Below are 14,611 nucleotides of genomic sequence, written 5' to 3' on the forward strand. Positions count from 1 at the left end.
AAATGGGGATGCCTGCCTGTATCCTTAGAGCTCTTAACTGCAAGCACAAGAAAGTGGGGGGCTCGGCTGAGAAGGAGTGTGCTGGAGAAAGACTGGGAGGCCAGAGATGCCAGTCAGGACTGCTCAGCCAGGAACAGAGACCCCAGACCAGGCCAGGGGGTGGCCCGGTGAGAACCCCACTGCCCCAGGGCTGCTGCCGCTGAGTGCAGGATGCATCTCGCCCGGGATCTTAGTGTTGACTATCTCTGGTGTATTGATGTCTAGACCCACAAACATCTGCGAAAGGGGCTTAACATCAGACAAAACAAGTGACGGAGAAACAGGAGACAGGGAAGCCTCTTGGCGGGGAGTTTTGGGGGAGGCAAGGTGTAGGCGGCCTGGGTCGGTTTTGAAAGGGGTCAGCCGTCCTCAGCAGAGGCAGGAAGGACGCGGGGAGGCCCGCACAGGCGGGCGGTGGAGGGGCGAGTCCGCCAGCCGGGAAGAGCCTGCTGTGTTAGGAGCCAGCGTGAGAACAGACGAGAATCCCCCCAAGACCTCAAAGACAGACACATCTCTAAACCTGTCTGCAAGCTCCAGAGGAGAGCTTTTAAATGGACTGGAGCTGCTCTGGGGGATAAAAGCTCTTTTGTTTTCCTAACGCTGAGAACGTCTGAGTTATGGCATTTGCTTCAGGGAACCCCTTGGCGGGCGGAACAGTGAGAAGGCACCAGCCGAACCCAGAAATCAGAGTTCAGGGTCAGGACAGGTTTAATGAAAGGTCAGGACGCCGGAGCGGGCCATGCGTCCTCCACTCCGGTGGACGTGAAGCCAGTCTCCCGGGAAGTCAATCAGGATTTGGGCTGGGAGGCGGGTCATTCTGACGGCCTCAGCTTCAGGGGCGATGAGAGGGGAGTCGATGGGGAACTCCCCCCGAGCCCTGGTGCTCAGACACCTGGTTCCGGGGTCTCTGGGAGAGAGGCCGTTCTCATCTGAGAAGTGCTTGCGTGGCCAGTGAGCGTTAGTATCCATTTGGGCCTCCATCAGAAGCAATCTTTTCCCAGGAACCTCTCGACATCTGTCAGGATCACCCCCCTGCCACACGGAATCTCTCAGAAACTCAATTTTTGTTTGGGAAGGAGCTGGCTGCTGCCTCTCCAGCCCCGGATACCATCCATCCTCATTAGACTCCCTGTCCAAACTGCCAGGCCTTGAGCGCCAATGCCACCTGATCCTTCCTGGAGGACAGGCACCTGGAGCTGTGTCCCGAGACCCTGGGGCTGGACACGCTCACCAGAGCCTGCTTCCTGGAGAGACCTGCGTGTCGAGGGTGGAACTCAGCAGCCCTGTCCCCAGGGCCACTTTACAGTTCATACACTCCTGCCCCCTCCCCCAGCATCATGCCAGCGCCCTTCAATCCCTGGAGGCAGGCAGGGCAGCCTCAGAGAAGGCCAGGGATGTGCCCAAGGTCACCCAGCAGCCTCCAGGCCTCCCGCAGTGGCACACACTTATTCTTGTGTTCAAACACTGAGCGCCCAAAGCAAGCCAGGGCCAGGGAGGTCAGCAGTGACTAGACAGGTCAGCAGGCTCCCGGCCTGGCGGACAGAAGGACGAGGAAGCCGACTTGTGCCAGGAATGGGGAGCCCCGGGGCTCAGAGGAGAGACCCCTATTCCAGTCTGGGGGATGGGAGGAGTGAGAGGCAGGGAGACGATGTGGCTTGTCTGGGGGCCATGGTAGTTCAGTGCTACTGGCCTGTCTGGTTTAAGGAGGTTTGGGTCCACGACAAGGCAGGGGAGGCGGCAGGGGCTGGGTCATGCAGGTGATCCTCAGACCCCATCATCACTCCCATCACAGGTCCGGCCCTTCCGTGACAGGAGTCCCAGGGGCAGGGACCACACCCTCCTGTGGCCACGTTAGCTTAGGGTGGGCACCACACCCGCACACCCTCCGCGCTCTCTAAATGCTTGCCAGATGATGGCTGTTGGCACCCTTTGGCTGCATAGTCTTATCTCTGTAAGTCTTGCTTTTCTCATCTGTAAAATGGGTACAATGTAGAGCTGCTCTGCAGATGTGGGCGAAGTCAGAACCCTTCACAGGCTGCTCACCCACCTGTGAGGAGTGAGCGGGGAGAGGGGCTGGGAGGGAGTCAGCGCTGAGCCCCGGAGGTTCCCTGTGAACACAGGATCTGGCTCTGCCTTGTAGCATCTTATAATCAAGGGGAGGCAGAGCCGTAAAAAGAAAGACCGGTTTTTCTTATTCAGAAGGTGCCGAGTGGGATGAAGCCAGCCATTGCCAGCCCACACCCCCCACCCCCAGCGCCCCTGGCTGTGTGAGATGCGAGGGTCACATCCCTTCTTGGAGGGCCCTTGCTCATCTGTCCAGTGGGGTGACCCTCTTGCCTGCCTTGCAGGGCCTGGGGAACGGGGTGGCTGTGCCCGGAACCTGCTGCCGGTGGGCGGAAGGAGGGTCTCGGCGCCTGGACTCCCCGCCCCCACCCAGGCTCCCTGTCCTGCTGCACAGTCTTGTCCCCACCGCAATCTGCCGGGGGCAGCGCTGCCCCCTAGGCCTGATTGCCAAGCCCTCATCATTGCATAGTCACTGGCCGGGTCACACACACTGGGTCCAGATCAACATGTCCTTCAGCAGGGACTTGGAGTGGCCACGATGGGACCCTATACCCGCCTGCTCCGATCCAGTCTCCCAACACCACAGTGCCAAGTGGCCCAAACCCTATTCTGTGCGGCCCTGTACTCTGCCAGGTGCTTCCTGTGTGCGAGGTCAGCCAGTACACATCTGCCTGTAATTGGTTCCCCTGGAACGGAGCCCCCACTTCCCCCCACCTGAGCTCTCCAGGCAGGGAGGAAAATCCTGCCCTCACATGGAGAACATCAAAGGAGCCCAGCAGCAGGCGCAGGCTCGGGGAGGGATGAAAAGCTCCCGGGGCCTCCCCAGGTGCCAGCCTGGACCCCTGCGCCGGGGAGGCTGAGCAGCAGGACCTCGGGGTCCAGTAGATGAGATGTTAGCTCCTTCCTACTTGGGCTGCAGCTGTGGCCAGCTCTCCTTGTCCCAGAGGCAGTGGGGGCAGGGGATCTGCTGTGACATTGATGGGCCACAGTGTCCCCACGCTGCTGCCTGGCCCACGCCCTGCCCTGGGGAATGGGTCCTCAGAGCACACACACCTCATAATGGCAAGGTGACTGGTGATTGGTGACAACACCCTTGCGTTTCCTTGGTTCGTCGTGCAGAGACAGCATGCCTCTGTTGGGAGCAGTTTGGATTTTTCAAACTTTTAACGGAAATAGGACAATGCATGTGCAGGGCCCAGCCCCGCGTCCGATGTGGCTCAGCACCCAAGAAACAGCAGCTTGGCAGTGCTGTGCCAAGAGCCGGCAGGCACCGACTGCCAAGCCTGGGAATGACGGCAGGGCGCCAAGCCCGGGGGTACCATTTTCAGTCAAAAACAAGGAGTGGGTCCGATTTCCTTCTGGGCTCAGCAGCTGGCTCTGAAGGTGGTGATGTTGGTTAGACCTACTGTGTGCCATCCATTTAGGCATTGACTTTGTTGCGTCTTCCCCACCGGCCCTGCGGGGGCTTAGGCAGAGAGAAACAGATTTGGAAAGGTTCCGCGACCTGTCCGAGGTCATGTGGCCTGTGGGAGGCAGAGCCAGGATTTGAACTCAGGTCTGCCTTGTTCCGGACTGAGCCCAGAGGCCTCCCTGCGGGCACTGCCCAGAGGTGTCCAGAAAGGAGTGAAGGAAAAGCCAGACTCTGGGAATGCCGCAGAGCCGCCCCAGGGCTGCCTGTGAAGGGTTGCCGTAGTGCACACATCCAAGTTCTTTGTTCTTTAAAAACATGAATCCTCCTCTGCCAGGACCCCTCTGCCCCCCTCCGAGAATCGCCTGATCAGAAAGCTGGGGAGGCTGGTGGAGGCCACAGCTCCACAACCAACGCAGTCCTGTCTGTAACTGGTTTCTGCAGCCGTTTCATCACAGTCTAGGGAAAGCTGCAGTTGCTGCTTCCAGGGGGCCGTTCTAAGGCATCGGAGACCCTCTCTCCCAATCTCATAGGGTTTGGGCCCACCCATCCCCCATTCCTTGGGTTTCAGCTCCTCTGACCAGCTGGCAAGGCCCTGCTTAATGTGCTGTTCAGCCAGGCATCTCCTCCTCCAGGGAGCCCTCCCAGATAACCACCTCCAACTGCCCCAGGAGAGGGACTCACTCCTTCTCAGGGTTCCGAGCAAGCTCTGTTGAATGCTGTGCACCAGCACATTTAATTCTCATCAAAACTTTGTGGGTTGAGGCGTTTATAATCCCAGCTTTACAGATGAGGAAACTGAGGCCTGGGGTTTGGAGGAATGTACCAGGGTGGGAGCTGCTCGCCCTGTGGCTGCTGGCTTGTGCGTCTGTCTCTCATGGGGCTGTGAGCTTTGAGGGCCAAGGTCATCCCTGTGAGCCCAAGCACACATGGGGTGCTGTGCAGGAGCCCTTACTCTGCAGGGGAGAAGCCACGTATCCTGTTGGCTGGAGTCTGGGTAGGACTCACGTCTCCTGGGTGCCAGCCCAGGGAGCTCCCTGGGAGTGAGCGTTCACTGTCATCCCCATTCCTCTGGCCATCTCAGCCCTGCACACCCAGGTTGCCCACTCCTCCAAGCCTCAGTCTTCTCATCTGCTTAATGGGGGCACCAGCCCTCCCTCCAGGGCTGTGGCAGGGAGGGCCAGGCCATGGTCATCCTCTAAGGCATTGGCTGGGTGCTGGGGCGACCACAGAGCCCAGTTCAGTGCTCAGGACGCCAGCTGCATGTTCTGGGCATGGTGGCAGAGCAGTAGCTGGTTGGTCAGGGTCTGTTTGCAGAGGCAGCCCTGGGTGGGATGCAACCTGCGGAGTGTGAGGCTGCAGCAGCCCAGAGGCCTCTCTGCCTCCTTCAGTTCCCGGGCCCCGTCTGACAACACAGGGCCGTCGGTGGCTGCTGCTGTGTCTTCCTTCCTCTGCGTCCAGAGCTGTCACTCCTTCCTTTGAACCCGCCCAACACCATCTGCAGGACCATGTGGGCCCAGCTCTCCCTTGGCAGAGCCCCTCTAAGTGGCACTTCCAAGATGCGCCGGGCGGCGGGCTTCTGAGAATCCGCACCAAGGAAACACTGTCTGTCTGTCTGCCCACTCGTGGCATCTGCCCAAGAGGCCGTGGCCACAGTGAGTGTTTCTACTCAATCGTTTTCCAGCCAGGACCCAAGAAAGATGCCCCTGGAGCTGGACCAATTCATATTTTGGCCTGAAAACGAATCAGTAATTTTTGTTTCCCTGCCTTTTGCTCCCCGCCTCCATTTTGTTTTGTTTGGTTTCAAGACAGGGTCTCACTCTGTCGCCCAGGCTGGAGTGCAGTGGCGCGATCTCGGCTCACTGCAACGTCCGCCTCCCGGGTTCAAGCGATTCTCCTGCCTCAGCCTCCCGAGTAGCTGGGATGACAGTCAGCCCGCCACCACACCCAGCTAATTTTTGTATTTTTAGTAGAGTTGGGGTTTCGCCATGTTGGCCAGACTGGTCTCGAACTCCTGACCTCAAGTGATCTGCCCGCCTCAGCCTCCCAAAGTGCTGGGATTACAGGCGTGGGCCACCGTGCCCAGACTCCCCACCCCTTTTTGCCGAGTGGGGATTCATGTTTGGTGGGTGGGGCAGAAAGAAGGGGAAGTGGACGCCTGGATCCTTTCCTCACTTCCTCCCGCTGCCCTCCCATCCCGCTGGTCCTCGTTCTGTAATTAAAGCCCTCTGTGCTTGGCCACATGCAGGCGTCTGGCGTCACCAAGGTCCAGCGTTGCTGAAGCTGTTTGCCAGAAATACGAAGTCACAGCTGCAGTTCACCGTGGGCTCAGAGTCAGACTAAACATTCCCCCACACGGGGGAAGCTTGGAGAACCCACCTGGTGATCTGGGCTGTGCTTGGCACTTGCACTAGTCGGGCCACGTTGGGCTGTCATTGGCTTGAGGTGGGGGCAGGTTTCCAAGCCTGAGATCCTAGCACAGGGCCTGGCACAGGCAGTCACTTGGGATTTGAACCAAGAAATCAGGACAGCCCACGGCAAAGGTTGTCAGCGGTTCCCAAACCGCGGCAGTACTCCGTGGGCCACTGGCAAAATCAACTGAATCGGTTTGATCAACATTATTTTTCCAGTCAAATAGAGTGGAGTACTACACGATAGAAAATATCAGTGCACTAAGGCCAGGCGCGGTGGCTCACACCTATAATCCCAGCACTTTGGGAGGCTGTGGCAGGTGGATCACAAGGTCAGGAGTTCCAGACCATCTTGGCCAAGATAGTGAAACCCCGTCTGTACTGAAAATACAAAAAAATTAGCCAGGCGTGGTGGCAGGTGCCTGTAATCCCAGCTGCTCAGGAGGCTGAGGTGGAGAATTGCTTGAACCTGGGAGGAGGTGGTTGCAGTGAGCCGAGATCGTGCCACTGCACCCTAGCCTGGGCGACAGAGTGAGACTCTGTGTCAAAAAAAAAAAAAAAAAAAAAAAGAAAAGAAAAGAAAAAAGAAAATATCAGTGCGTGCCCTTCTGCATTAAGCTAAGTCTGCAGTCTGGATGCGTGTGCCAGTGTGGTGACGTCGGCTGCATCTCCCTGGGACATGGTCAGTCTTCAGGTCACTTCTCCAAGGCCAGAACACGGATGTGTCTTGGTGCCTCAAGAGGGGGTCTGCAGTCCGTCACTGCACACGGCAAAGTGCCCACATTGGCCGACAGTTGCTGCAGTTAATTCTTTTTACTTTTTTGAGACAGAGTCTCGCTCTCGTCACCCAGGTTAGAGTGCAGTGGCGGGATCTCGGCTCACTGCAACCTCTGCCTCCCAGGTTCAAGCGATTCTCCTGCCTCAGCCTTCTGAGTAGCTGGGATTATAGGCGCCCACCACCATGCCTGGCTAATTTTTGTATTTTCAATAGAGATGGGGTTTCACCATGTTGACCAGGCTGGTCTCGAACTCCTGGCCTCAGGTGATCTGCCAGCCTCGGCCTCCCAAAGTGCTGGGATAACAGGTGTGAGCCACCGCTCCCGGCCAATTGCTGCTGTTTCTAAGTGGGTGTTGATTTGGGCTACATGGACAGGAGTGCCAGCCATGTGTGATTTTAGTGTCCTTTCTTGGGCAGAGGCAAAGGCAGAGGGCCAGGTGTGCTCACCCCAATTGATTGGCACCAAGGAGGAGCCCCAGGGGGATGGTGGGGTCACTGTAACTGGCACCCAGACTGGGAGGGCAGTGGGAAAGAGGGGGCCGAGGACTGTGGGTGCAGGGACCAGCTCTTGGCACCAGAGGCCTGGGTAGGGGGGCACACTCAAGGCTGCAGCCACCCTGGTCAGTGGACCCACCACCAAGCGCGAGTGTGGACATAGTGTAGGGCACCGGCAGCGAGGGTAGGTCCAGACTGTCATGGGACTAAAGGCACAAGATGTAGTCGGACCCTGCTTTCTGCTGCTCACGGCTGCCTGGCCTCTGGCCGGTGTCCGAGCTTGGGCCCTGTAAGGGTGGGGCGCCTGGGCTTGAGGAGGGACATGGGCGTGCAGAGAGCACGCAGTCCCCACGCTGAGTCTCGACTGCCCATCATCCCGTCAGCCAGGACACAGGGGCGGGAACAGCCCCTCCTGCCGCATCCTGAAGAGTCAGGGCAGGGCTGGGGTCTGGCGAGTTCCGTACGTGGCAGCACTGGTTCCAGGCATCCCCGAGTGGGAGTGAGTGCTGGAGGCAGAGCCTGGGGGATCCTCTCGGAGGCTGTCGTCTGGGCTACCGGGGCTTCTTGCTGTCATTCTGGATGGTCCCTCTGAGCCTTTTGGAAGAGGCACAGCCGGGCACCTGTACATCAGCCCACCCGCCCCTGATTGGGCATGCCCACAGGCTGCTGGGGTCTCCCCACCACCCCTACTGTGGCCTACTTCCCTGCATTTCCTGCCCCGCCCAGCAGGCAGACACAGGGCCCAGGACCCTGCCCCTCCTCCAGGGCCACCCTGCTGGCCAGACCTGCTCTCTCCCCATCCTCCATGTCTGTCCTGCCTCACCGGGTTGGGGTCCCCCGAGCACGGTATCTCCTGTGTTCCTTTGCCCTAAGGTCCCTGAGGGCAGAACTGTGGCCTTGTACCCGCTGACTTGGCTTCTGCAGCTGGTGCCTGGCAGGAGATGCTCAGTGGAACATCTGTGTGAATGAGAGGCTGGGACAGACCCCTCGGGAGGGCTGGGGGAGAGTGGAGGCCGGAGGCCGGGAGAGGCGCAGTGGAATCAGGAGCCCTCGCCCAGGCCTGGACCTCGGTGCTGTTGCTCTCCATCCAGCTGGCACTTGCTGGACACCTGCTGTGTGCCAGGCCTGAGCTTATTCTCGGTGGATGGTCGTAGCCTGGGAGGAAGGTGTGGCTATGATCTCTGCTTTACAGAGGTGGGTGCTGGGGCCCGGAGAGGTGGGGGTACTTGCCAGGGCTCTCTAAGGCAAAGCTGGGGCCCTGGAACCCAGATACACAACCCCTGCCTTCAGGAACTCCTTTATGGAACTGAGCACTGAGTATGCCCAGGTCCCCAGTCCCTAGGGCAGAGGCCCAGCTGACGGCCAATGCCAGCCAGGCATCCCAGGGGGCTTCGGGCCTGCTGGTCCCTCTAGCTCCCCTCCTCCTTCAGAAACAGGCTCCTGCTGCCCGTTGCCTTCTCGGGGGAGAGCCTGAGCTTCTGCCAGGATTAGGCCTTTGAAAAGGTGCGTGCTCAGGGTCCCAATATGCAGCCATCAATACGGCTCTCCACTGCTCCTCAGATCTCCCCGAGCCTGATCGAATTTCCTTCCGCCCCGAGCCGGTCACTCCTGAGGACTTTCAGATTTCAGAGCTGGGCCAGGTTTGAGGCAGCAAAGCACGAAAAAGGAGGTGCCATCTCCCTCCAGCTCCCTGACGTCAGAGCTGCCCAAACGCCGTGACGGACACGTCCCTGAGAGCTTAGAGCATCGGCAAACGCTCACACAGCAGACGCCTCGGGTCAGACTGGGCACCCAGGCAGTTCCGAGCGACTGAAATCAGGCTGCTTAGTAATGAAACTGGCAGCTCGCCGGTGCCGCAGCCAGATCTCTAACACATCAGACTGACACAGATGGAGGCCGGCCGGGCCGCGGTAGCTGCCTTGGAGAATAAGCAGGAAAAGGCTTGTTAAACAGAAAGAGGGCTGGGAGGGCTGGGGAGGCCAGCCGGGATGGATTGTCAGCGGATCCTGTAAATACTCCAGGCAGCTCTGGCCGGGACCAGCGTGGTATTATTTCAAAGCAATTTAACCGATGGGATTCCTGACTCCCAAATCAAGAATGTTATTAAAATGAAGAACAGAGGCAGCCTGGGCACTCGTTGGTACCCAAGTCACACCCCGCCAGCTGTGGGCTCCTCGTCCTCCCCTGAGCAGCCACTTGGACTCCGGTTTCCCAGCCCCCCGACCCCCGCCCAGGCTTGTTTTGGGGGAGGGGAGCTTATTGAGGGATGGGGCTCTGGAGGCCAAGCCTGGGGTGTGTGGAGGATGCTCTTGGTTCTCAAAAACTGGAGGATAGGCCGGGCACAGTGGCTCACGCCTGTAATCCCAGCACTTTGGGAGGCCGAGGCAGGCGGATCACGAGGTCAGGAGATCGAGACCATCCTGGCTAACACGGTGAAACCCCGTCTCTACTAAAAATACAAAAAAATTGCCGGGCATGGTGGCGGGCGCCTGTAGTCCCAGCTACTCAAGAGGCTGAGGCAGGAGAATGGCGTGAACCTGGGAGGCGGAGCTTGCAGTGAACCGAGATTGTGCCAGTGCACTCCAGCCTGGGTGACAGAGCGAGACTCCGCCTCAGAAAAAAAAAAAAAAAAACACTGTTCAGTTTTGTTTTGATCTGGAAAAAGATATTAGGACCCTGCCCCTTCCTCACTTTATTTGACCATTGGGGAAACTGAGGCCCAGAGCAAAGTGCTGGAGGTGGGCCCCAAAGCTGACTTTCCTCCACCCCACCGAGATTCGTTTTTTTTTTTTTTGAGACGGAGTCTCGCTCTGTCGCCCAGGCTGGAGTGCAGTGGCATGATCTCAGCTCACTGTAACCTCTGCCTCCTGAGCTCAAGCAATTCTCCTGCCTCAGCCTCATGAGTAGCTGGGATTACAGGCACGTGCCACCAAGCCCGGCTAATTTTTGTATTTTTAGTAGAGACAGGGTTTCACCATGTTGACCAGGCTGGTCTCGAACTCCTGACCTTAGGTGATCCACCTGCCTCGGCCTCCCAAAGTGCTGGGATTGCAGACGTGAGTCACCGTGCCTGGCCTACCACTCCCCCCTACCTTTTTTTTTTTTTTTTTGAGAGGGCCCAAGCTGGAGTACAGTGGCATGATCACAGTTCACTGCAGCCTCAACCTCCCGGGCTCAAGGGATCCTCCTGCCTCAGCCTCTCAAGTAGCTAGGATTACAGGCGCCCACCACCACACCTGGCTAATTTTTTTAAAATTTTGTGTAGAGACGGGGTCTCACTATGCTGTCTCAAACTCCTGGGCTCAAGCGATGCTCCTGCCTCAGTCTCCCAAAGTGTGGGATTCCAGGTGTGAGCCACAATGCCCGGCCTGGAGTAGCCTCCCGAGCAGCTGGAATTACAGGCATGCGCCACCACGCCTGGCTAATTTTTGTACTTTTAGTAGAACCTGGGTTTCATCATATTGGCCAGGCTGGTCTCAAACTCCTGACCTCGTGATCTGCCCATCTCGGCCTCCCTGAGGGGCCATTTCGGGGGCCTGTGGGTGTTTGGGCAGTCCCACCTCGAGCCACCACGAGGCTCTGGAGCCCCTGCTATTTTCCAGGCCCCAGGCTGGGGGCTGTTGGGGGAAGTGGGCAGCCGGACCCCTGCCCTCCCGAGAGGGCAGATCGGGAGCAGGGTGAGAGGAGTCTCTGGGCGGGGTAGGCCCAGCTGTGAGTCCTGGGATGGTCGGTGCCAGCGCCCCATCCCCATCTTCCCTTTGCAGGTGTTTCAGCGCCGGGAGGACGGCTCCGTGAACTTCTTCCGGGGCTGGGACGCCTACCGAGACGGCTTCGGCAGGCTCACCGGGGAGCACTGGCTAGGTGAGCACCCCGCCCGCCTCCCGGCCCAGGTGGGCCTCCTCCCCATGCCTTCCGGACACAGTTGGGTCCCAGCCGCTCCTGAATGGGTTTGGACTGGGTTTCCCGGCACACCTGAGCCAGCTCACAGGTGTCGTGCGTGAAGGTGACAGGCATTCAGAAGGAACCAGGCCAGACATTGCCAACGGAAGTGATTGGCGTGGGTGGGCTCCGAGTGCTCATAAAGGCTGAGGGTCCCACACGCCCTTGGAGGCCGGTTCCTGCCGGGCTCGCCCTGGGACCTGCTCGCTGTCCCGAATCAAGGAAGCTTGGGCAGGTGGTCAGCAGCATCCCAGGCAGCGGGAGGACAGAGGAGGACCTGGCACCGCCCTGCCCACGGGTGCGAGGGACACCAGGCATGTAAATCCCAGGAGCAGCCAGTGGTGCTCCCAGCCAGGGCTCCTGTTTGCGCCTACAGGCAACCACACGCCTTCCCGCCACAGTCCCTGCCTGGCACAAAGTAGGGGCTCAGAAGGTTCTGTCAATATTATTATTTACCTTTCAATTCACTCAGTATTGCCGGGCGCAGTGGCTCACGCCTGTAATCCCAGCATTTTGGGAGGCCGAGGTGGGTGGATCACGAGGTCAGGAGATCAAGACCATCCTGGCTAACCCGGTGAAACCCCGTCTCCACTAAAAATACAAAAAATTAGCCGGGCGAGGTGGCGGGCACCTGTAGTCCCAGCTACTCGGGAGACTGAGGCAGGAGAATGGCATGAACCCGGGAGGCGGAGCTTGCAGTGAGCCGAGATCACGCCACTGCACTCCAGCCTGGGTGACAGAGCCAGACTCCATCTCAAAAAAAAAAAAAAAAAAATTCACTCAGTATTTTAAAATTTTTGAAAGTCCTTAACATTTCACTATCTAAACAAAATATTCTAAACAAAACCTCATTTACCTAAAGAAAATATTTATCTTAACAATATCCTAAAAGAATCACAACTTTCAGGTCTACCTATATATTTGGGAGGTGGCTGTGGCTTGACATGAGGTGGGTTTTTCTGGTTGTTCTTGAGATATAATTTACATACAACAGAATTCCCCGTGTGGAAGCGCATGACCCCATGGCTTTTAGTATATTCAGAATATTACATCCATCATCACTGGGTCCAGAATGTTTTCTTCACTCCAGAAGGAAACTGTGTCCCCGGGAGCAGTCACTCCCTTGCAGGCTTTGAATATACCTGAAACGCACAGGTGCTGGGGGACGCATGCCCTGAGTGTCATCTGGGCGGCCTCGAATGCCCTACAGTGTCGTCCTGCACTTAAGCCCCCCAGAGTGCGTGCGGACATCCAGGAAGTTCCACAAGCTGCGGTGGTTCCACAACCTTGGGTGGGAGGGAGAGGGTGAGAAGGGTGAGGACATCCGGGGAGTTCCCCAGTGCAGGGCAGAGCTGGCGGGGGAGGGAGAGGGTGAGAAGGGTGTGGACATCTGAGGAACTCCCCTGTGCGGGATTAGGGCTGGTGGGGGGAGGCTTGGGCAGGAAGGAGAGGGTGAGAAGGGTGTGGGCTGGCATGGCTGGCGGGAAGCACCACCTGAGGGGCTGAGAACGCAGGTCTGGGTACCAGCTGGGGTCAGGGGGGCTCCAGGCCTGTAAGGATGTTCAGTGACACCTTTGGGGTGGTGGCCCCAAAGGCAGGGTTGGGGTGGCGAGGCGGGGCCACCCCTCTGTGTGCATGGAGGCCCCTGGGCAAGATCTGCCACCGATGCCCCCTCCTCACCCGGGCCCACGAGGGCAGGGCCCTCTCCAACCTGCCGCGCCCTGGTCCCTAGGGGGTGCCGGCAACAGGGAAGGTCACACCCCGTGTGGACTTCATGCCCACACCCCGTGCTGAGCCCCGACCCACTGAGCGCCCAGCTACACGCTTCCCATGCATCGTCCCCAAAACCTCACATCTACCTAGTTGGGGGCCCTGCTGTCGTCCCCTCCTTTTAGAGATGAGGAAATTGAGGCCCAGGAAGGGGAGGTCTCTTGTCACAAGCATGCGTGGGTTGGGGTGGGGGGAGCCCCAGCAGGGTCCACACACTGGTGCCCAACCAAACTCGCCTCATCCCCTGAACCTGGTGGATGGCAGGAGGGGAGATGGGGAGACCCTGCCTCAGGCTCCCCAAGCTGGGGGTAAAGAAAAGGACAAGGCGGCAGGAATGAGCTATGCCCTCGCCACCACCCACCCACCCCCGGAGCAGCGGTGATGCCCGTGCTCATGGTATCTTAATTGAAATCTATCAGCAGCCACAGATGGTGCGGGAGGAAGCATTTAAGCAGGTCCTGATTCCAGCATCCTGCAGACGAGCCCTGACAGGAATGTCAACAGCGCCGGTCCCTCCTCTGCCGCACCACCCTCCCCATCCCCTCTCATTGAGTGCTTTGTCTTTTCCTATTGAGTCATGGGAGCTCTTTATATATTAAGGTTATCGATCATTTGTCCAATACACATGATAGGTATTAACTTCTGGCCATTTGTCTTTCAGCTTTTTCTTTTTCTTTTTTGGGGTCATGTTATTACTTATTTCCTAGGAATTTAAGATGTTTATGTACTCAGTTCTGCCACCCTTTTCTTCGTATCATTTCTGGGTTTTAGCCCCTGCTGTCCTTTCCTTCTCTTCCTAGTTTTATTTTAAGTCTCCTTTATTTTTTCTTCTGTTTTTCTTCTCTTTTTTTTTTTTTTTTTTTGAGACGGTGTCTTGCTCTATAGTTCAGGCTGGAGTGCAGTGGCATGATCTCGGCTCACTGCAACCTTCACCTCCCGGGTTTAAGCTATTCTCCTGCCTCAGCCTCCCGAGTAGCTGGGATTACAGGCGCCCACCTCCATGCCCGGCTAATTTTTATATTTTTAGTAAAGACAGGGTTTCACCATATTGGCTAGGCTGGTCTCGAACTCCTGACCTCGTGATCTGCCCGTCTCGGCCTCCCAAAGTGCTGAAATTACAGGCGTGAGCCACCATGCCCGCCTTTTCTTTTGTTTTTCTAGTGTTGTTTTAGGTTGAGAGCTTTGGTCCAGCCGGAATCCACTGGGGTGGCCGTGTGAGGTTTAGGGTCTTACTGGTTTCCTGTCCGTTTCAAGCTGTCAGCCCTCTTTCTTACTCCCTGCGATTTGAGCTGGGAGCTGGTGAAGGAGTTGGATCAGGGGCCCAGGGAATCTGGGAAGAACAGCTAACATGGCTGGGGGCGGTTCTGGAAGGAGGGGGAGAGCGGGGAGAGCTGGAGAAAGCCAAAGAGCAAAGGCAGGGAGGGAGGGAGGCAGAGAGGGAGGGAGGGAGGTGAAGGAGGGAGGCAGGGAGGCAGGGAGGGAGGGAGGCAGGGAGGGAAGGAGGCAGGGAGGCAGGGAGGGAAGGAGGCAGGGAGGCAGGGAGGGAAGGAGGCAGGGAGGGAGGCGAGGGAGGGAAGGAGGCAGGGAGGCAGGCAGGCAGGGAGGCAGGGAGGGAGGTGAGGAAGGGAGGTGAAGGAGGGCGGGAGGCGAGGGAGGGAGGTGAAGGAGGGCGGGAGGCGAGGGAGGGAGGTGAAGGAGGGCGGGAGG

At 58.1% G+C, this 14,611-nt stretch overlaps 1 protein-coding gene across 5 annotated transcripts in view; it reads left to right on the forward strand.

Moving 5' to 3' along the window:
* FIBCD1 (fibrinogen C domain containing 1) overlaps positions 1–14,611 on the forward strand; it is a 41,387-nt gene that overhangs the window by 19,627 nt on the left and 7,149 nt on the right. For all 5 annotated transcript variants that reach the window (XM_045373947.3, XM_074016245.1, XM_074016246.1 and 2 more), the window contains one exon: positions 10,960–11,056. In XM_045373947.3, the coding sequence (XP_045229882.1) occupies positions 10,960–11,056 (97 nt within the window). The remainder of the gene's footprint in view (positions 1–10,959; positions 11,057–14,611) is intronic.

This window comes from Macaca fascicularis, chromosome 15 (assembly GCF_037993035.2).
Source record: "Macaca fascicularis isolate 582-1 chromosome 15, T2T-MFA8v1.1".
NCBI classification, from domain to species: domain Eukaryota; kingdom Metazoa; phylum Chordata; class Mammalia; order Primates; family Cercopithecidae; genus Macaca; species Macaca fascicularis.